Source organism: Bos mutus, chromosome 19 (genome assembly GCF_027580195.1).
Source record: "Bos mutus isolate GX-2022 chromosome 19, NWIPB_WYAK_1.1, whole genome shotgun sequence".
NCBI lineage: Eukaryota > Metazoa > Chordata > Mammalia > Artiodactyla > Bovidae > Bos > Bos mutus.
Window position 1 is genome coordinate 13,275,408 of NC_091635.1, and position 22,241 is coordinate 13,297,648.

General features: G+C 43.9%; 1 protein-coding gene and 1 long non-coding RNA gene across 2 annotated transcripts in view; one reads left to right on the forward strand and one right to left on the reverse strand.

Annotated features, from left to right (window-relative positions):
• LOC138992078 (uncharacterized) overlaps positions 1-22,241 on the reverse strand; it is a 119,253-nt gene that overhangs the window by 67,833 nt on the left and 29,179 nt on the right. The window lies entirely within an intron of this gene.
• ZNF232 (zinc finger protein 232) lies at positions 16,802-20,483 on the forward strand. Its single transcript, XM_070388782.1, is given in 4 exon segments — positions 16,802-17,149; positions 17,502-17,625; positions 19,515-19,847; positions 19,850-20,483. Coding segments are annotated over 4 exon segments (1,215 nt in total). The 5' UTR covers positions 16,802-16,816; the 3' UTR covers positions 20,275-20,483.

Genomic DNA, 22,241 nt, shown 5'->3' on the forward strand with positions numbered 1-22,241 from the left:
CCCTTGGGTGATGTAAAGATTTTGCATAATAAAATTAAAATACTGTACAATGAAAATTTGTTAGAAAGTAAAATTCAGATCTTCCAACAAAAGAAGGATTTGGACTTTTCTGTTACATACGTTCCAGTAGAGATGGGTGTATGTGGCTTTCTTGTCCTTCATCGGCCTAACTCTTCAGGGAGAGCTTGATTGCAGAAAACCTTCACAGACCTCCCTGTGTAGTCAAATCTTTTATAAACACTTAGGGCACCATGTACTCTTCAGAACAGCACTCACTACTGTTAACATTTTATATTTATTCATGGAATTGTTTAACTATCTCCTCTTGATGAGTTTAAGTTCCGTGAGGGGACCTTGGGTTTGCTCAACATTCATTGCATCACCAGTGTTTGGCAGAGAGCAGGCATGACATACATACTTTTACAGCAAATGAATTACATAATAAATTCACAGGAGCAGCACGTTAAACCCAGATGAGATCAGAATGCTCTTTGTTCTTAAAAAAAAAAAAAAAAAAAAAGTACTAAAAAGCCAAAACAAACTGCTCTCAATATGACTCTATATTTCTCAAAAAAAATAAAAATAAAAATGTAGCTAGCATTCTTCCCTCAACCACCCTTTTTCATTCTTCTGGCTTAAGCAGATTTTGGTTCTTTAAAAAAAAAAAAACGCTATTTGTGCTTTTAAAAGTAATATAAGAAATACAAGAAAACATTCATGTTTACAACTTTTCTGAAAAAAAGAGTAGAAGACCGCTACTGCTAAGTCGCTTCAGTCGTGTCTGACTCTGTGCGACCCCATAGACAGTAGCCCACCAGGCTCCCCCATCCCTGGGATTCTCCAGGCAAGAACACTGGAGTGGGTTACCATTTCCTTCTCCAATGCATGAAAGTGAAAAGGGAAAGTGAAGTCGCTCAGTCGTGTCCGACTCTTAGCGACCCCATGGACTGCAGCCCACCAGGCTCCTCCATCCATGGAATTTTCCAGGCAAGAGTACTGGAGTGGGGTGCCATTGCCTTCTCCGAGTGGAAGACTGGCCCACCAGATTTTAAAACATAGTTAAAAGCTCACTGTAACAATTTATTATCAAAGCAGATAGAAACAGGTAACAAACAGAAAGTACTTAAAATACATAACCAAGTACATACGTGAATTTAATGAAATCGCAACCCACTCCAAGTACTCTTGCCTGGAAGATCCCATGGACGGAGGAGCCTGGTAGGTTACAGTCCATGGTGTTGCAAAGAGTCGGACACGACTGAGCGACTTCAGTTATTTCAGTTAAAGACAGTATTTAAAATCAGTGAGGAAAAGGAGGGTAATCCATTAAATTGGACTCAGAGAGGTTAGGTAATTTGCCCAAAGTCAAACACCCATAAGTGGTGGGTCAACGATTCTCTCTGATTTTCTAATTATCTTTTTCACTCAGAACTCGACCTGTTAAACATTTCGCTATCCTTTTTAAAATCTCCGTACTGCCAAGGCTTTTTTCTTTTTTTCTGCCAAGCCTTTGACAGGGCAATGCAAATAGAAGGCATCAATGAATCAGACCACAAAGGCACGCAGGGAGAAAAAGATTAAAAATTAAATGTGGTTATCTGATGAGAACGCCCACCCAGACCGACAGGCCGAAGGCAGGCCCGTGGGCGAGTCTAGGACCCCTGGAGGACTTGCGTCTCGGAGGTGGCCTCGCTCGTGTAACGTGGCGCCGGCAGGTGCACCAACCTGCTTGGCGCAGGACCCTCAGGACTCTGCTCGCGCGAGACCGAGCCGACGACACCGAGCCTGCGCAGGGTAGACCCCAGAGCCGGTGGGAGGTGGCCTGGGGGCGGGCTCGCGAATTGGCCGGCACAGCCGGCTGCGGGAAGGTGAACGGCCCCCTGCGGGAGTACGCCGGAAGTGACCGGCCACCGCTGGAGCGGTGTCAGGGGTGGTGGCCCCGCGCCCAAGGGAGGAACAGGGGCAGAGCGCTGGTGGCCGTGGAGGGGGCCCCCTAGGGGTGGCCTGGCGGTGAGACCATGCCGCGATCGCAGAACTGGGGGGCCCCAGGAAGAGAGTTGGGGAGCAGATCTTCGGAGTTGGGCGCTGAACTCTCATTTCTCTGTCAGGCGAGTGTATACTCCTCGGTTTTGTCTCATCACAACAAAGATTTGGAGTGTCCGACATTAAAGCCCTCGGAGTGTCATAGCTCTCTGGTCTTGGACAGACCGTGTTATAGCTCTTAGACAAATCAGTGTTACAGCTCCATGTTACAGTGTTACAGCTCTATTTTATTTAGATAATAACAAAATCCATCCTCGAGATGTGACGGCATGTCAACTCAAAGACACGAAGAGAAGAGCGGTCCAGCGCACCAGAGCTTAGGGTCCTTTTTTTATATGCCCGCACCGCCCCCCTCCCCCCCGCCCCCGACACACACATACACACCAGCCTGCCCTGTGTAAATTGGGTTAGCCAGGAGTGTTGTTTGTTCTACCTGAGGTCCTCACTCCGGTCCTCGGACCTTCCTTTGTTCTATTTTCGCGGGCTTCTCTCTTTCTTGTCTTTTAGCCACCGCCATTCTGGACTCCTTCTCCCTATTCTAACTACCTAACATCACCAAAAAGGGAGAGAGTCTGCAGCTTTCAGGACCTAGGCGCCTTGGCCCTCATTTTGGTCTTGGCAAGCCCCGCCCATCCCCAACTCCCCTCCTCCGCTGTGTCCCCTTTTTACTTTCTGTTCCAGTTCCCTCCTGTGAGTTCTGCAAACCACATCTCTCCCAGGCCCAGAATCAACCCCCAGGTGTGAACTGACCTTGCTCCTTGTCCAGTGCTGTGCCAAGCGCATTTGTAGATGTAACTTCAAGTACAAGATCGGGTTTCTACTCTCCAGGAATAACGGACAGCCCCGTTGGGAAGACTAGACTGAACCACAGGAATGAACTGTATGGTTCAGACACGTCCTAATACCTGATCTAAAATGTTGGTACTGTTGGAGCTCAGAAAGGGAGGGACTTGGGCTGGTCTCTTCTTTGTGAAGATCTGTATACTTTTTTTGGTATAGCTTCAAAAGTCATTTTCTTAGGGAAGCCTCCCAGGATTGCCATCTCCCACTTTAAACTGTTCATCTTTTTTAGCTTGTTTAGTTAAACAAGGGTCTGTTTCACAAGCACTTACTACCTGGTGTCGTGTCTTAAGTCTTCCAGGCCCCTAGGCAGGGACTCTTGTCTTAGGTAGTAGTGAAGTTGCTCAGTCGTGTCCGACTCTTAGCGATCCCGTGCACTGTAGCCTACCAGGCTCCTCCATCCATGGAATTTTCCAGGCAAGAGTACTGGAGTAGGTTGCCATTTTCTTCTCCAGGGGATCTTCCCAACCCAGGGATCAAACCCAGGTCTCCCGCATTGCAGGCAGATGCTTTACCGTCTGAGCTACCAGGGAAGCCCCTCTTGTCTTGTGTAGCATCATCTAATGCATGAATAAGAATTTAAAGGATTGAAATAATAATAATAAGGATTGAAATAGTAGAAGGTACTAACTAAGATGAGCCTGAAACAGTGGAAGGTATTTGTGAAAGTCAGAGATAGTAAAAGTTTGGCCAGATTACTTTGTAGACACATTTTACACCACCGCCGCCCCCCCCGCCCCCCGCCCCCAACCACCCCAGCCTCACCCTGCAGCTTGTGGGGATCTTGGTTTCTGATCAGGGATTGAACTCCAGCCATAGCAGTGGAAGTGCCAAGTCCTAACCACTGGACCATCAGGGAGTTCCCTCTAGACAAATTTTCTTGACTCATGCTGTTTGTTTTTACTTGAACTAGTGGCCAATATTTTAAAGTCAGAAAATTTCTTTCACATCTACTCACTCAAAAGTCTGGGGTTTTAGCATCTCTTGGAAAATCAGAAGATGTGGCCAAACAGGACCCATGTGTCTGCATGGTACAATTAGCAGGAATTGAGTAGCAGTTCCTCCTTTAGACTCAGTGTAAGATTCTCAGATATCCAGTCCCCACTAATCATTGTCTCCCAGACATTGAAGCAAAGTACCAGCTGTCATTTACCACCTAGTTTTTGTTACTCGTTCTGATGAACTGCCTGGCCTTTTGCCGCATTTGATCTTGATGTAGATGAAGGAGAGTAGGAAGGAGCACAAGTAGGAGAGTCATGGGCAAAGGGACAGAATGGGAAGAAGCCTAGTATATGGGAATGTTAGGGAGGATTTGAGAGCATAGTTTCGCTCTTAGAGAATCATAGAGCGGGGCTATTGCTAGGAGTTAAATTGTACCCCGCAAAAGGATATGTTGAGGTCTTAGCCCCTCATGCCTCAGAAGGTGACCTTATTTGAAAACAGGGTCATTGCAGATTGTAGCTGGGTAAGACAAGGATGGGCCCCTACTTCAATATGACCAGTGTCCTTATAAGAAGATGGCCAAATGAAGAGACACAATGCCATGTGAAAATGGAGGCATATGCTGGAGTACTGCATCTGCAAAGCAAGGAACAAAAGGATTTCCTGCTGTCGCCAGAAGCTAGGAGAGAGACCTGGACCAGTTACTCTTAGGAGCCTTCAGGAGGAAGCCACCCAGGCAACACCGTCCTTTCAGACTTCTAACTTCCAGAACTGTGAGAGAATAAATGCCTATTGTTTTAAGTTACCTGGTTCATGGGACTTTGTCATGGCAGCCCTAGGATATAATCCAGCTCTGTGAGTCAATGATAAGCTTTTATTTCCTTTAATGGGTGATAGAAGAAATCATGATAGATTTTTGCTCATTGGTGTAAGCCATGCCTTAGAAAATTATTTCATTTGACAGTGTTCTTAGCACTGATTGGAGCCAGAAAACATGTTTAGAGATTTTACAAGAATCCAAGCATGGAGTGAGAACATTTTGAGTTAGATGGAGTTGGAGCAGTTTTCAGTCTTAGGTAAAATATACAGACAGAAGGGATAGAGAAGGAGAAGTCCACAATGACTACACCAGTGCTTCTCAGATTGTAGCAAAGCTAAGGAATCACCTGCAGCGTGAGCTGGATGAGCACAGATTGCTGGGCCCCTCCCCAACAGACTGATCCTGTGGGTCTTGGCGATGCTTCAGAATTTGCATTTTACTAAGCTCCTGGGTGAGGCTGATGTTGCTGCTGTATGGATCACATTTTTGGTAAACTACTGTGTTTCTGGCTTAGAAAAGTACAAGCCCCACTAGGGGCTTCTTCACCAGAGTATCCCAGGACCTAGAACAGTGACTGGACACTGTAGGCTCACTGTAGGCACGTTAAATATTTATTCAATAAAAAGTAGTCATTTGGGCAGAAACAGCTGTAAGAAGGGGGAATACATTTAGAAGCAAAATGATGAGTTCATTTTTATACATTTGATTCTTCTTGACTGCCAGTAAGACATTGGACTGGAGATGAATTGTGAATATAGGCTACAGTGTAAGTGAGGAGTTGGAGTTTTAGATTTATGATTCATTTTGGACAAAGGTGATCACTGAAGCCAGAGTTGATATGGTCATTGAGACACAGAATATAAAAGGAGAGGACTAGGAGCTGAGCCTTAGTAACACTAACATTTAATGGCTGGAAAAGCTGAAAGGGTAAAGACAATGAAAAAGTAAAGTAAAGTGGGTGGAGTATCGTGCATTATGGAAGCTGATAGAGACAAGAATTTCAGGAATTATTTAGTCAAGGGGAAGGAGGAAGAAAGATAACCTGCTGCTGCTGCTGCTAAGTCGCTTCAGTCGTGTCCGACTCTGTGCGACCCCATAGACGGCAGCCCACCAGGCTCCACCGTCCCTGGGATTCTCCAGGCAAGAACACTGGAGTGGGTTGCCATTTCCTTCTCCAATGCATGAAGGTGGAAAGTGAAAGTGAAGTCGTTCAGTTGTGTCCAACTCTTCGCGACCCCATGGACTGCAGCCTACCAGTCTCCTCCATCCATGGGATTTTCCAGGCAAGAGTACTGGAGTGGGGTGCCATTGCCTTCTCCAGAGAGATAACCTACTATCACTTATTCAATGATTTTTTAATTGAGCACCCACTATGGTCCAGGTAGTGGTCCAACACTGCACAAAATAAAGCCCCCCACCCCCATGGAGCTTACACTCTTGGGAGGCTTACACTGTAGTGATGTGTGGCTTTCTGTACATTGGGGTGGGTTTTCTGGTTTTTACTGTGCCGTGCAGCTTACAGGATCTTAGTTCCTCAACCAGGCCACAGCTGTGAAAGTGCCAAGTCCTAACCACTGGACCATCAAGGAATTCCCAGGGTGGTTCTGTTTGTTTGTTTGTTTTTAATGTGTACAATAACACTTTGGAATAAGTGATATTTCTGTTTTACATTTGCAGAAATGATGGTTGGGGAAGATGAAGAAGCTGGGACTCTAACTTGACTCTGCTGGCTTCTAAGCCCTGTTCTTTTCAGAACCCTAAGCTGCCTCTAAGCTGTAATCACTAGGGTCACTTTTCTGCTTTAGATACTACTTATATACTGATGATTCCAAAATCTGTGTGTCCATTTTAGATTTTCCTCCTGGGTTCCTGACCTGCTGATCCATCAGCTTCTCAGAAGTTTCCTCCTGGATGCCTCACAGTTAAGTCAAATATGACATGTCTGAAGTGGAATTCACCAGCTCCTCCCCCTCACCTCCACTTTTTCACTCCCACTACCCAGTCTTTTTTTTTATGTAACTTTAAACTTTTTATTTTATATTGGGGTATAGCCGATTAACAATGCTCTGGTAGTTTCATGTGAACAGCAAAGGGAGTGAGCCATATATATACGTCTATCCATTCTCCCCCAAACCCCTCTTCAATCCAGCCTGGCACATAACACTGAGCAGAGTTCCATGTGCTATACAATAGGTCTTTGTTGATTATCCATTTTAAATATAGCAGTATTAGTGTACCAGTTCTTAATTTATCGTATCTCGACTCCAAATCTACCCTTCTTTGCTTTGCTTATGTTACTAGATCTGAACCATCTCCTTTGCCAGCTGGTACAAGACTTATATTTTGTCAACAGAGGTTGCTGGAGGGAAATGCAAGGCCATAGGAAAAAGAAGGAACTTCTTTTGCTGGTGCTGGTGTGCTGTGTATTTATGGGTGTGGTTGCCAACAGATCAGCTAGGGTGAGTGCCACTCACCCTAGTGATTGCTTCTTGTGAACCCGTTCTGGCCTGGACACAGGGCCCAGCAGGTTCCTACCCCATCAAACAGGCCACTTCCAGCTCCAGACTGCCCACCTCCTCCAGTGAATTCCTCCACCACCCTGCCGGCCACTCCTACACACCAGCTCCAGCCTGCACCCCAGTAGGTTTCTTCTCCATCAATAGAGTGTGTGTTCCTGTGATAGCCACAATCCCTCTGAAAAATGTCTAAATCTCAGTGCCAGCAGGGAAGAGTCTTATTCTAAGTTCCTTGTTCTTCCCTCTACCTCCCTCTTAGACCTTCTGGTGTAGGAAAGAGGTGAAATTTGTATTTTAGGAATTATAGAATGGTCTGCTTATCATTTCAGATTCTGAGACCAGGAGTAAGATAAAAGATTGGAAGTCAAAGATGGAAATTTCAGAAGAAAAAGATTCAGCAAGGGCTGAAAGAAAGACTCCCAAGACAGATATCCCAAGACAGATATCCCAGGAATGTGGGTTATTTGAAACTGATGATCCTGAGGACAGGTTATTGAGGTATTGGATAAGCTCCTTAGATGATTCAGTGAGACATCCCTCTTCCCAAGAGAGAGGTATCAGGGAAGTGAATGTGATCCCCAAAAAAACGATTGCAGGAGAGAGAGGCCATGGATGTAAGGAAAGAGAAAAAACCCTTTCTGCAGGAGAAAGATCCCACAAATATGAAGTCTGTGGTCAGAGCTTCAAACAGAAGTCAGAAATAACTGAACATCAGAAAATTGATAATGTAAAGAAAACCTATGAATGTAAGGAATGTGGGAAAACTTTCAATCGAAGCTCAAACCTGATTATACATCAGAGAATTCATACAGGAAAGAAACCATATGTATGTAGTGAATGTGGAAAAGACTTTAATCAAAGTTCAAATCTTATTATACATCAGAGAATTCATACAGAAAATAAACCTCATATATGTCATGAATATGGAAAAGACTTCAATCAGAGCTCCAACCTGGTTTGACATAAGAGAATTCATAATGGTGAGAATCCCTATGAATGTAAAGAGTGTGGGAAGGCCTTCAAGGGGAGCTCGAACCTTGTCCTGCATCAGAGAATTCACACTGGAGAGAAGCCATATGTATGCAATGAATGTGGGAAGGCCTTCAATCAAAGCTCAGATCTTATTATTCATCACAGAACTCACACTGGAGAGAAACCCTATAAATGTTATGAATGTGGACAGACTTTCAGTCAAAGCTCACACCTGGTCACACATCAGAGAATTCATACTGGAGAGAAAGGCTTCAAGGGCAGCAACTGTGAAAAGACCTTCAGGCAGTGCTCCCACCTCACTGAACACCAGAGACCACAGTGGGGAGAGACCCCATGAATGTTGCAAATGTGGGAAATCCTTCAGTGGACACACGGCATTTCTGAAACATCAGAGGCTACACACTGGCAAGGAACTTGAATGTGAAAAAGCCTGTACTTCTGACTTGGATCTTATCCAACAACAGAGAATGCACGGGAAGAAAAATCTTATGATGTACTAAGTGTGGAAAATATTTCCAGGGAAGTTCAGATCTAATTCAGCATTGGATAACTCACACTGGAGAGAAACCCTATGAATGCAGTGAATGTGGGAAAGCTTTTGGCCAGAGGTCGCACCTTATGACACATCAGAAAAGTCACACTGGAGAGAAACCCTATCAGCGCAATGAATGTGCAAAAGCCTTCCGGCAACGTTCGCTCCTCATCCAGCATCACAGAATCCACAGTGGCGAGAAACCTTGTGAATGCAAGGAATGCACAAAAGCCTTCATCTGGCGCACAGCTTTTCTCAAGCATCAGAGACTTCATACTGGAGAGAAACTTAAGGAAGTTGGGAAAACATTCAGCAAGGAAAAATTGCTTAGAGAAGAGCAAAGAATTCACCAAGAAGAGAAAGCTTATCAGTGCAGTCAGTGTGGTAGAACTTTTCGGGGCAGCTCAGACCTCACCCGACATCAGATAACTCACTCAGGAGAGAAACCCCATGAATATAAGGAATGTGGGAAAACTCAGAGCTCAGACCTTATGCAACATCACAGAATACATAGTGGAGAAAAACCTAACGTGTGCAATAAATGTGGGAAATCTTTTAGGGACAGCTCAGATCTCATTAAACACCACTGTGTTCACACTGGCGAGAAACCCTATGAATGCTCTGAGTGTAAGAAGGCCTTCTGTCAGAACTCACACCTTGTTAGTCACCAGAGAATTCACACTGGAGAGAAAGCCTTTGAATGTAACCACTGTGGGAAGGCCTTCAGCAGGCACACAGCTTTTCTTAAACATCAGAAACTTCACACTGGAAAGGAGCTTGGGGAACACAAGAGAGTCCTTAAATATGACTTACTCTAATAGGAAACAGAAACCTAATGAATGTAGAAAAAGCTTGATGGAGACCATGTCTTATTGCACAGTAAAGGGTTTTTATTGCTGAAAACCATTTGAAAGTAGGAAAACATTTGAAGAGCCCTAATGGATGGAAAACATGTAAGTGTAATGTGGGCAAGCTCTTGGACATAATCACCTTTTCTCTGCTTTATATCTGAAACTGGCATATGATCCAGAGGATACAATTACTTGAGAATGTTTCAGAGGACTTCCATTGTTGTTAACACCATTAGAAATCACTTTGCCAACAACCCCTGAACTAAATTCTTCATGGAAGGAGCCATTTCAATCTTGACTACCTAGTCTAGTGACAAGTATAAATCTGCTTTAAGTACTTTAGGGTGATTAAATCTCTCTGGAATGAGTTCTTCCTGTTAGATATATATTTTATACATATTCCCCTTTTATCTCCTTATAAAATACGCTTATGTATATGTGATAATACTAATTAGAATGAACCATTAATTGAGAGGAAACAAAAACTAATAGAAATGACTCGACAACAGGAGAGCTGAAGGCCAGGATACAAGAGCCAAGTGAAGTGTACCCCAGAGAAAGAATGATAATGACTAGTATCAGGAAATAAAAGAGCAAAGGAAAGGACAGTGGATGTTGGAAATAGGACTAGACTGAGTGCCAGGGCAGAGCATTTAGGTGACCTGAATTGGTAGGAATTAAAGCAACAACTTTGAAAGGTGAAGTGATTAGAGGAAAGTGGTTTTGTCTTGAACCAGAGCTTTGTAATTATTTGAGAATTGGAGACTTTAAGCAGAACTCTGAAAGAGATTAGTCATCTTTAATCTGATAACTGATATTGGTAATTAGGCCCTGTTTATCTGTGCAGTCAAACACAATTGTCAAATATTTCTTGTACCATGAACTACTGGTAGATTGTATATGAAATTACATGTATCAGCAGACAAGAAAGTTACCAAATGGGACACTGTAAGGTGAGAATTTCAACCTATATCTTTCCTCAGTGGGAATAGCTTGTGAGATGCACAGAGGGGATCAGTGGTTCTCAACCAGGGTGATTTTTGCTTCCCAGAGGGCATTTGGCAATGTCCCAGAGACACTGTGGTTGTCACAACTGGGAAGAAAATATTGGCATCTAAAAAGCAGAAATGTTGCTAAATATCTTACAATACATAGCTCACTCTACCCCCAAAAAAGAATTATCTGACCCTAAGTGTCAACAGCACCCTGGATGAGAAGCCCTGCCCTTGGATATTTATAACACCAGTCACCAGGGGCCATTTAAGGAAGCATTTCAGTGTGATATGGGTAGTGGCAGTGCATCCCAATAGGAACCCAGAGTCTGATAGAAAACTAGTTTGATGAACTATTTCAGGAGAAGCAGTGTGGTGTAATGGAGGGGACGCAGATGTGGGTTTGAATCCCAGTAGGACATGTTGGCCTCAGGACCTGGAACAAATTATGTAACCCTTCTGATCCTTATTTTCCTTACTAATAAAATGGTGATAAAATAATCTACCTCCTGGTGTAATTGTGAGCTTTAAATGAGAAAACTGAAATCTACTGTTGACACACAGAAGGGCATCTTGAGCTTTAACCATTTTAAAACAAAAGATGAAGTATTTACAAGCAAAATAAAAGATGTGTAAGAATACAGTGCTGTGTTGTGGCTGGTGTAAAAAAGAAGGACCCCTTAAAGTTCAAAGCACTGGGGGCTAGGGCTCCTCCACAAGCGCGTCCTGAACAGCAGTGGGATATCTTCAAGTGGAGAAGCCCATCCACACCATCCCTGAAAGCTGGCTACTGGGGAATCCCCTGGAAGTCCAGTGGTTAAGACTCGGTTCTTTCACTGCCTTGGGCTTGGGTTCAGTCCCTGATCCTCACAAGCCACATGGTGCAGCCAAAAAATCTCTTCTTCATGCCATTGAGGACCCTCTCCCAACACACTATCAAATCTACCAAACACACTAGTGACATTGGTCACTAAATCTACTCCTTATTTGGCTTCTTTTCTTCAACTCATTTCCTCACTGAAGCAGGATGGGTTTGAATGTAGCAGTTGATGTTTAAAATTGAGCAGGTAATATGTTGATGTCCCTTGGCTGCAGCTACAGTACAAGTCATTTCTCATTTCAGTTGCTGAATCTCTGATGATATAAAGATTTGGAAGAACTTTCTTCCTATGTCTGAAGTTGAGAAGATTAGAAGACCTAAAATTCTGGTCAGCCATGTACATGAGTTAAGCCTATTGTGAAGAAGACCTTAAGCAACTGGGGACAAATTTGGAAGGACTGGCTTGTCTGTCTCTGGAGTTTTGTTAGAATCTTGGGTATAATGATTTCTCCTGATTACCTCTGAAGGGTATCCATGCATTTTTTGGATGTGTGATCAAGGAGACTGTACCCGCCCACAATGTGCTTTCTTTCCTTTTAGCATAAAGAATCTCTGGATCAAATCTGGCAGCACCTTGCGATCCTGAGGGTGAAAGTGAACAAGTCTTCTGTGAGCCTTGGTCTTCCAATACTGTTCTAGTTGTCTTGGAACTGTTCACCTTTTTAATCCATCATGTACACCACTGCTTGATTTTCTTCAAATACTGCTTTTATCATCTCACACACAAACAAACGCAAACTCACATTCAAAAAGGATCCAGTGGCTGCCCATTTTACTAAAGTTTAAAGTTCTTGGCTTGGCATTTAATATGCTCTCTCATACTGACTTGTCTCTCACTTCATGAAAGCTTCCAGTTTGAGGCCTGGTCTAATTACTGTCCCTAAACCGCTAACAGCTAATGCATTGTCCTAACTCTTATCTCAGGTTGCCTTGATCCCCTGCAGCTTTCAGAGTCCCTATCACTTAAAATAACCTTTTTCTTTAAACATGAACATGTCTGACAGGTTCTGATGAACACACACTCAATTCTTTAAAGAAAAATGCCTTGGCACTTTTCCCCCCACATTGTTTATTGTAAGCAAAATTCAAGCACTGAAGCATGGCTTGTTTGAATGAACAAACCAAAGTCCTTTGTTTCTCTGGCCTCAGAGCTTACAAGAAGCCATTATTACACTGTAAATCTTTTATGTATATTCTCTTGTTTTCTTTACACTTCCTACACATTTAGCTTTTTGAAAACAGGGAGCTATGTTTTTGTATCCCCTCACCTGTAGCCCAGACCTAGATTTACATAAATAATTTTTTTCAATAAATGTTTGAATGAACATGCATGTTTATAATTTTCTAGTTTTGTGTTGGTTGTTGAAAACTATAGTCATCACAAGAGCATAGTATGTGTAATTTCCTTTCTTTTCTTTCCACTCTAGATACAGCCATAAACTAGTCAGTATAGGAAAAATTCAGGTTAAATTATATTTTGCTTGGTCAAAGTATCTGTTTTGAATTGGTGACTGGTTTCTAGGTAAGTGTTTTGGGGGGAGGGGAAGGTGGCAGGTTTGGCCACACCTCACCAGGCTTGTGGAATCTTAGTACCCCCAACAGGGATGGCACTCGGTCCAGGCACTGAAAGCACCAGAGTCCTAACCATTGGACCACCAGGGAATTCCCTCTAGTTAAGTATTTTAGTGATTCCCATTTGAAATGTTGTTTGCCAGAAAATGGTACTTCATGTTATATCTAAAAGTAATTGCTCTCTAGCACTTTCCTGAGATCTTGTACCCCCAGAATCGGGTTGTTTTATACACATCTGGCTGGTGCACACAATTTTGGTAATTTATATTTTGCTAAAAGATATTTTTATTGGGACTTCCCTGGTGGTCCAGTGGTTAAGGATCTGCCTGCCAATGCAGAAGACACAGGTTCGATCCCTGATCCAGGAAAATCCCATATGCATTGGAGCAACTAAGCCTGTATACCACAACTATTGAGTCTGTGCTCTAAAGTTCGGGCACCAAACTTTAAAGTTCACTACTGAGCCTACGTGCCACAACTAAAGAAAAGCCTGTGTGGCAACAAAGACCAAGCACAGTCAAAAATAAATAAATAAATAAATAATTTAAAAGAAAAAAAAAGATATTTTTATCTAGATTTTTCAATATCCTACCCTAAAGCTGAGTGAGATGGTCTCTAATTATTTTCATCTCTTCTGATTCTGTTGTTATGTTTTATTTCTCATTCCAATTCTTAATTTTTCTTGTTCTTAATCAGGCTCTAAACAAGTTTATCTATTTTGCTGCTTTTTTCAAGGAAATTAACGTTTGAATTTATTCCTTCTACTATTTTTAAATTTGTTTTTTATCTTTACTGATTCACTCTTCTTTGCTTCTTTAGGTTTATTTCACTATGCTTTTAAAGTTTCTTAAGGTTAGTTTTAAATTGTTTTATATCTTTTTTCATTAACAGGGGATGCAGTTGTTGTTATTCTTCAGTTGTGTCCAACTCTTTGCAACCCTATGGACTGCAGCAAGCCAGGCTTCCCTGTCCTTCATTATCTCCCAGAGCTTGCTCAAACTCATGTCCATTGAGTCGATTATGCCATCCAACCATCTCATCCTCTGTCATCCCCTTCTGCTTCCAGCTTTCAATCTTTCCCAGTGTCAGAGTCTTTTCTAGTGAGTCGGCTCTTCACATCAGGTGGCCAAAGTATTGGAGCTTCAGCATCAGTTCTTCAGTGAATATTCAGGACTGATTGCCTTTAGGATTGACTGGTTTGATCTCCTTGCTGTCCAAGGGACTGTCAAGAGTCTTCTCCAACACCACAGTTCAAAAGCATCAGTTCTTTGGTGCTCAGCCTTCTTTATGGTCCAACTCTCACATCCATACGTGACCACTGGATAAACCATAGTTTTGACTAGATGGACCTTTGTTGGCAAAGTGATGTCTCTGCTTTTTAATACTCTGTCTAGGTTGGTCATAGCTTTTCTTCCAAGGAACAAGTGTCTTTTAATTTCATGGCTGCAGTCACCATCAACAGTGATTTTATGGTGTACATTTTCAAGTATGGCTGTTGCTAAGTCCCATAGATTTTACCATGAAGTGTTCTCTTTATTGCCTTATAAGTGCTTTGTAATTTTTCTTTTGATTTCCTTTTTTGATCCAGTTGGATTCTTTTCTTTCTAGGATTCATACTATTTTGCTCATTCTGTTTTTTGCCATGTTAATTTGGATGCTCTACTGTTCTTTTCCATTCTCATCATGGTTGCCTTTCCTTCCCGAGAACTCATAATCAGGCATATGTTTGTTATTATTGGGAAAGCAGATAGCAGTAATTTCCTCTATCAACAAGTCCTTTTCCTCTACCCCAATTAACTACATCCTTAGATTTCATTTTTCTTCTCACCAGAAATTGTTTTTATTTACTGATGGACATGCATAGGCCTTTTCAAACTGTTCATGGGGTGACAAACCTAGACAGCATATTAAGTAGCAGAGACATCACTTTGCTGACAAAGGTCTGTATAGTCAAAGCTATGGTTTTTCCAGTGGTCATGTATGGATGTGAGAGCTGGACCACAAAGAAGGCTGAGCGCTGAAGAACTGATGCTTTTGAACTGTGGTATTGGAGAAGGCTCTTGAGAGTCCCTTGGACAGCAAGGAGATCAAACCAGATTGATCCTAAAGGAAATCAACCCTGAATATTCACTGAAGGACTGATGCTGAAGCTGAAGCTCCAATACTTTGGCCACCTCATGCGAAGAGCCAACTCACTGGAAAAGACCCTTATGCTGGGAAAGATGGAAGGCAAAAGGAGAAGAGGGTGACAGAGGATGAGATAGGTGGATGGCATCATCGACTCATCAGTGGACATGAGTTTGAGCAAACTCTGGGAGATAGTGAAGGACAGGGAAGCCCGACATGCTGCAGTCCATGGGATCGCAAAAAGTCGGACAGGACTGAGCAACTGAATAACAACACTTTCTCCTTAAGGGTAACTTCTTTCTCCGGCTGTGGCCCTCTAATCAGGTCTGGGAAGATGTAAGTGGAAAACAGAAGGTAGAGGAGGAAAGGCTGCAAAGAGGCCACGCATAGGGTAGAACTTCCCGGCCATTTCTATCAGCTTGGGCAGGACCCTGGATCCACAACTGAACAGAGAAGCAAGGCACGCCAATCTTTAGGTAAAAGTTCGGCCCACACCTGCCCCACCCACTCCAGGACTGCAATTTCCAGAGCCCTCCGCGACAGGGGAGGCCTTGGGTGCGCAGGCTCACACCTGCCCTCCCTGGTTAGCTGGAAGCGCGAGCTGCTCAAAAGTGGCTAGGTGTAAGCTCTGAGTCCTCTAAGTGGAAGCTTAGCGGCGGCCCTCAGGGTGTCGCCCGCTGGCCCGCTCTGCTGTAGCCGGTCCAGGAAGGCAGCGGCGGTTGCCGCAGTGAACACACCCCGCGGGCAGCTCTTTGAGGAGCCGAGGACAGATGGCGCGCCTTTGCACGGAAAGGAGTCCAGAGCCCCACGGTTCATGGAGGGCGGGGGCTGGCCCGGGGCTCCTCTTCTCTGGAGATTCCAGGGCTTAAAGTGAAGGATGGGGAATTATAGCAGGCCAGGCGATCCGGCGGACCCCGTACCCAGTGCCGTGCGCAGGAATTCAACTGGGAACTGGCCACCGGGACATCACCCTGAGACACAGGCTTCCGCGCTCGTCTTCTGCGCCTCCCTCGGCCGTAGCCAGTGGCCCCCGTTTGTGTGCCTTTAATGGCCTCTGGGTGCGTTCCACTGCTTTCCCTCTAGATTTTCCTGACGCTGGACACTTTACCGAGACCAAGTCTTGCCCAATAGCTGCCCCTTAACAGGACCCTGCTACAGATCCTGGGCGTTTGAATAAGATTGCCTTAGAGGAAATTTAAACTGTTCTTTTGTTGTGGCCACTACTGAAATTTTAGGAAGAGGGAAGGAGCCATCTGGCAGGAGGCTTCACTCCAACACCTCTGAGAGTCAATAACTGAAAACAGGCCAGTCACCTTGCTCTGAAAGTTGCTCAGCTCCGAGCTCTGGAAATTTGGCTTTTGCTTCAAACTTGTTTCTTCCCATGAGATTCCAGAACACTCCCCTCTCCCCAACCCCTCGTGCTGTTTTCTCCTACTATAGCCTTTATCAAGTTGTAATATGTAGTGTAAAAAACACTTTATGTATCTGTCTACCAGACTTTCTCAAAGGTAGTGACACTGGAATAGGAATCTGAGGAGGGATAGAGAAGGAAAGATTAAAGGATATAGTATAGGGTTTGGCTCTTGGTAGATGCTGAGTGTGTATTTAATGAATGAAAAAAAAAAAAAAAAAGTTCTGCTTATATGACAGCGTGCCCCTGAAAGACTCTGGTTGGTATGGGTCTTCTCCAGAGCCAATCCAAGCTAGGATGGCTGTATCACTAACAGCAGCTAAAACTCTGGCCCTTCTAGGTACACAGGATCAAGAAAAGGTTATGATGATGGAGCCAAAGGAAGAGGAACAGACTTGGGAATGTGAAAACAGACTACATGGGATCCACTCTTTCAGTCAAGAGATCTTCCGCCAGCACTTCAGGCAGCTCTGTTACCAAGAGACTCCTGGTCCCCTCGAGGCCCTGAGCTGACTAAGGGTCCTCTGCTGTGAGAGGCTGAGGTCCGAGAGTCACAGCAAGGAGCAGATCCTAGAGTTACTGGTACTGGAACAATTCCTGACCATCCTGCCCAAGGAGCTCCAATCCTGGGTGTGGGGACATCACCCTAAGAGTGGAGAGAAGGCTGTGGCTGTGCTGGAGGACTTAGAGAAAGGACTCAATGAACCAGGGCCCTAGGTGGAAAGGGGAACATACAATCTGTTGTGGGAACCAGATCAATGACCTTCCAGTATGAAAGAGGGGCAGTAGTAGGGGGAGTTGCCAAGTTCAAAACTGTTTGGGGCCAAGTAGAACACTGAGTGTATGTTTCTGTCTTTTCTGCCTTCAAGCCCTGAATGAGATTCTAGCTCCTCTTCCTGCCCCTGTGCTGTGAGGAGGCTCTCTAAAGTCTCCTTGAAAGCTTTGGTCCCACAGAAACCAAGTGGTACCTGATCACCCCCAGGTCCCAGGTCTTGCGTGCGGACCTGCATGGGAAGAGCAATGGGAGAAGGCAGCTCTGGGAGCAGCCCAGGAGAAACCAAGCTTCCAGCTGCAGCCTATGGAGCCCTGGCCCTTCCCAGAGAGTGTTGAGTAGGAGGATTCTGTGGGAAGGGAGGGAAGGAGGAGGGAGTATAAAGGGCACAGAGCAGGTGCTCAGAAGCTGTCATCATCCTGGCCTTACTGTTCTTATCACTTAGGTGAGAGACGCATCACCCACAAAATTAGGAATAATGATAACCTACTTTATGTAGTAGCTCTAAGGATTAAATTTCTAGCGTATCTGGCTATAAAACCTCACCAGCATCTCTTGGTTTAGAGAGCCCTCAGTGTGTGCATGCTCAGTCGTGTCTGACTCTTTGTGACCCTATGGACTCCAGCCCACCAGGCTCCTCTATCCATGGGATTTTCCAAGCAAGAATACTGGAGTGGGTTTCCATCCTTTTCTAGAGGTCTTCCCAACCCAAGGATCAAACCTGCATCTCCCGTGTCTCCAGCACTGCAGGTGGATTCTTTACCACTGAGCCACTGGGGAAGCCCCGAGAGCCCTGAAGGAGGACCAGAAAATACTTCATTCACTTTTAGCCTCATAATTTTCACTGCCCTGAGCTACAGGCCAGCTTGAAAATCTTTTCTCTTTGAAATTTTTCATGGCTTCCAAAACACACTTTGTAATCTATAAGGCATTCCATGTGAGATACAGCCTGTCGTTACCTTTCTCTACCACCTACTCCCCATCTAAAAGCCCCATGTGAAACTCTCTTTTATCTATACTTCTGCCCTTCAGATTTACCACAACAACTTCCTCCCCAGCTTTCATCCATCCCCATAAAGATCCTCTCCTCTCTGTCTATGGCTGACCCTAGACTGAGAGCCTCAGGACCGTGCACTGTCCTTGCAGAGCACTGTATGACCTCATAAACCATTGGAATGTGACATGAATATGTTGCTTATCAAGAAGATTCTATTTAACACTTGGTTTTACACCATAACTCCACCACCACAAGACAGAAGCATCTGAAAATTCAAATTCTTATTAGCAACAAAACAAGAAAAACAAAAAACAGAGATTAATCTTAGTGTCTATTCCAAAAGTATGTTTTTACTTCCCAGCATTTCCTTCCCTTTCTTGCAGAGTTTTCCTTGTCTCCTTCACCTCTGTTTCATAAGTTTCTCTTCAAAGCTAACTATTGTTTGATTTTTTTTTTCCTAGTAAGCATGTTTCATATTTCCTTGACCACAAGCATTTAACCTGGAAAAAAGTATGTATTTTTAAAGTTTGGCATTACCTTATAGCCATTGCTGTTTGTCCTTTTTAGATTATAGAAAGCATTACAGACAATTAAAACCACAAAGTGTTACAGACCTTTTAAAGATGAAAAGGCAAAGCATTTGTCTTTTCTTTTTTTAAAGAGCAGGTCAAAGGGAAAGGCCGAGAGCACCAAGCAGACAGTCATCCCTTCAGTAAAGAGCCAGCTGGTTGGGGACCTATTTCTGTGACTACAGATTGGAGGAGCAAGGGTTGACTGGGAAGAGGTGAAGATCACAAAGTCAGAGGGGCAGGGTCTTTGCGCCTTTAGGAACATCCTTTTCCATCACCCTGTGATTCTCATTTTTCCTTTTCTACACAACATCAGTTAACCACTCCCCAGTTTCTTGAAAATATTAACTTTTTCTCATATTTTTAAAGAGTAAATAAATCCTAAAAAGAAGATCCTGCCTTGAAATTTATTTTATTTTTCAAATAACATTTTTCAGTGTTCCATAAATTAAAAAATTATTAAAAAAAAAAAAAAGCAGATGAGGAGGGATGAGAAAAAAAGGAGAAGCTTCCCGTACACAGTCCCATTACCAAGAGATGACCTCATATGTAAGTGACTGTCCTTCTGAATTCTGTGGCGTGTATACTGAATATTTTTCAAGCTTTTATTTTCATGCCAGAAATCCTAATCTGAGTGTCATTTCTCTGTACACTCAAAACAGGTATATCTGCAGTTTCCATCAAACATTGCAGAAGATGATGCAGAGACCAAGGACAAAGGGTAGTTGCCACAACCACCCATTACTGAAGTGGAATCACAGGTGCTCAGAGAAAAACTCACCACCAGCACTGCTACCTTTGAAGCTGCCTCTGAAGGTGAGGGTCCTTTAGAGCAGCAGTAGAGAAATCTTAAAAGGGAGAGACTGGGGGAGTCCCCCACTCAGGGGAAAAGCTTCAGACAGATGATTGTAACCCATAAGACAACTCCCACAGGGAAGAAAGACCATAAATGCAGTGAATGTAGTAAAGCCTTCATTTATAACTCACACCTTATATTCACCAGAGAATTCATTCTGGAGAGAAAATCTGTAAGTACAGTGACTGTGGGAAAATATTCAACCAGAGTTCAAACCTCATTCAGCATCAGAGAATTCATACAGGAGAGAAACCCTACAAGTGCTATGCCTGTGGGAAGTCCTTCAGGTGGAGTGCTCATCTTGTTCAGCATCAGAGGATTCATTCAGGGGAGAATCCCTACAAGTGTAATGAATGTGGGAAAGCCTTCAGTCAAAGCTCCTATCTAAGTCAGTGTCTGAGAATCCACAGTGGAGAGAAACCTTTCATCTGTAAAGAATGTGGGAAAGCCTACAGATGAAGTTCCAAGCTTATCAGACACCAAAGAGTTCATGCCAGAGAAGAGCCTTCCCCATGGACTGAGGGTGAGAAAGTCTGCAGGCAGAGTTGTACTTTTGTCTAATCAGTTTTAGGACTAGATTCCATAAAAGTTATAAGCTCTTTAAGATTTTTCCTGTGTCTTTCTTGATTTAGGAAAAACTGTATCTAGTCCTACTACCTGCAGGTCATCATTTCACACCCTCTGTTTGAGATGGCTGTATCAACTAGCATACCTTTGGCTTTGAGTAACAGCCAACATGCCAACTTCATTAGAGTTATGGGTCTGGCACAGAGCTGCTGTGCAGGTAATGGCCATCCTGTATTAGTATTCTTATGAATGGGTCTTTGGTCCCGGCCCTTCCTCAGCCCTGCAGTAATCTGCCTGTTTGGACAGGGTCCCATCTACAACTGTCCAAGCATGAGACAGAAACCACACTTGTTATTTGAGCATGGAAAGTTTAATATAAAGAAGTATTAATAGTCAAGGGGAATGATCTATTAAAGGAGATAAACAGATCTTAAGAATATAGGACCAGCAGCATGGGGAACAGCTATTACCTCTAGGGAGAGCCACACACAAATAGCCCAGGACTCTGGAATGGTGTGGCTGCTCTAGTGGTGTGTGAGAGCTGGTCTGTAGAGGCATGCAACAGCCAGTTTGCACCTTTTCACCAGCCTGCATTAACGTTGGTGATGGTGGGAGTTCACTGTGGAAGTCAGAGCTTTAAAAAAAAAAAAAAGTTGTTAAATATTGGCCAACATGACACTGGCTTGTAAAGTTCATCAAGGTGATACAAGCCAGGGCAGGAAGCCACTGGTTGAGGTACCTGCAAACTCACCAGAGGATGGGTGCCACATGGTAAGGACAAGAAGGGAAAACTACCAGGACCAGAAGCCCCTTCCTCTTTGCTTTGTCCCTTGAGTACCCATTAGTGGCAAAGGCCTTCCTGATTCTCTGATACAAGTTTTTATTTCTTTCTCACATAAATGTCCAGACATGAGCTGGTGGTCAGCAAACAGCCAAATCCAGCTCGTGACCAGTTTTTTTTTTATAGCCCACAGGCTAAGAATCACTTTTATATTTTTAAATGTAAAAAGCAGAGGGGAAAAAAAGAAGTGTGGCTCACAAAGCCTGAAATGTTTACTTCTGGTGCCTTTACAGGAAAAGTTTGCCAAGCCCTGGTCTAAGGGACAACTGAGTTTAGTTTCACTAGATACTTTAAGGACCCAACTTGCTCCTCCATCCCCTAGACTAGGATGTGTTTGCCTGCATGGTTGATGCTGGATCATTACTGTATCCACATTCCAGCTCCTAGGAAGAGTGAAGTAACAGTCTCAAGGACAGGCAGTTTCCTTTTCACCAGGTGTTACAGCAGGTGCCCCAACTGAATCATGGTGAAGATTCAGTTACACTGCCACATCCACCTACTGCTGGAAAACACCTCCAGCTAGGTGACAGTCTGACCAATTAAAACCCAAGGGGAAGGAGATAACTAATTTAGAAAGACAATGAGCAGTGCTCTACCCCATGGAATATCTCCCTACTTCTGCAACCTGGTGCTGCAGGTTGACTGGGGAAGGAGTGTCCTGGTCCCAGAAATGGCAGAGTAGGATCAGGGAAGCAGAGGATGACTCCCACTTGGGAGTCAAGGGAGTGGAGTGTGGATTACAGTCCTCCTGCCACCAAAGTTTCAGCTCGTTCCCACCACAGCCCAGCTCAGAGAATGCCGATGTACCCAGCAGATGAGGGTTAAAGAAGAGTTTGTCTCCTTTCTTGATGACTTTTTGGGTAATCTTCGGAAGCTGACCCAGACCTTTGCTCACTCCAATGTATAACCACACTTCTTAGCAAAAGGCGTCAAATGATCAACTCTGCAGGCCCCCTGCCCTCATCCCCTCCACATCTGTCTTCTTAGTCCCTCCAGCAGCCTCAGAGGACAGTGCTTTCTTCTTTCTGAAGGCAAATTTGCCTTTTGTACCTTGAGTGTGTCCTTCCCCACTGCCACTAAGTTAAATTTTAGTAGTTAGTTATTAGATAATTATCTTAAT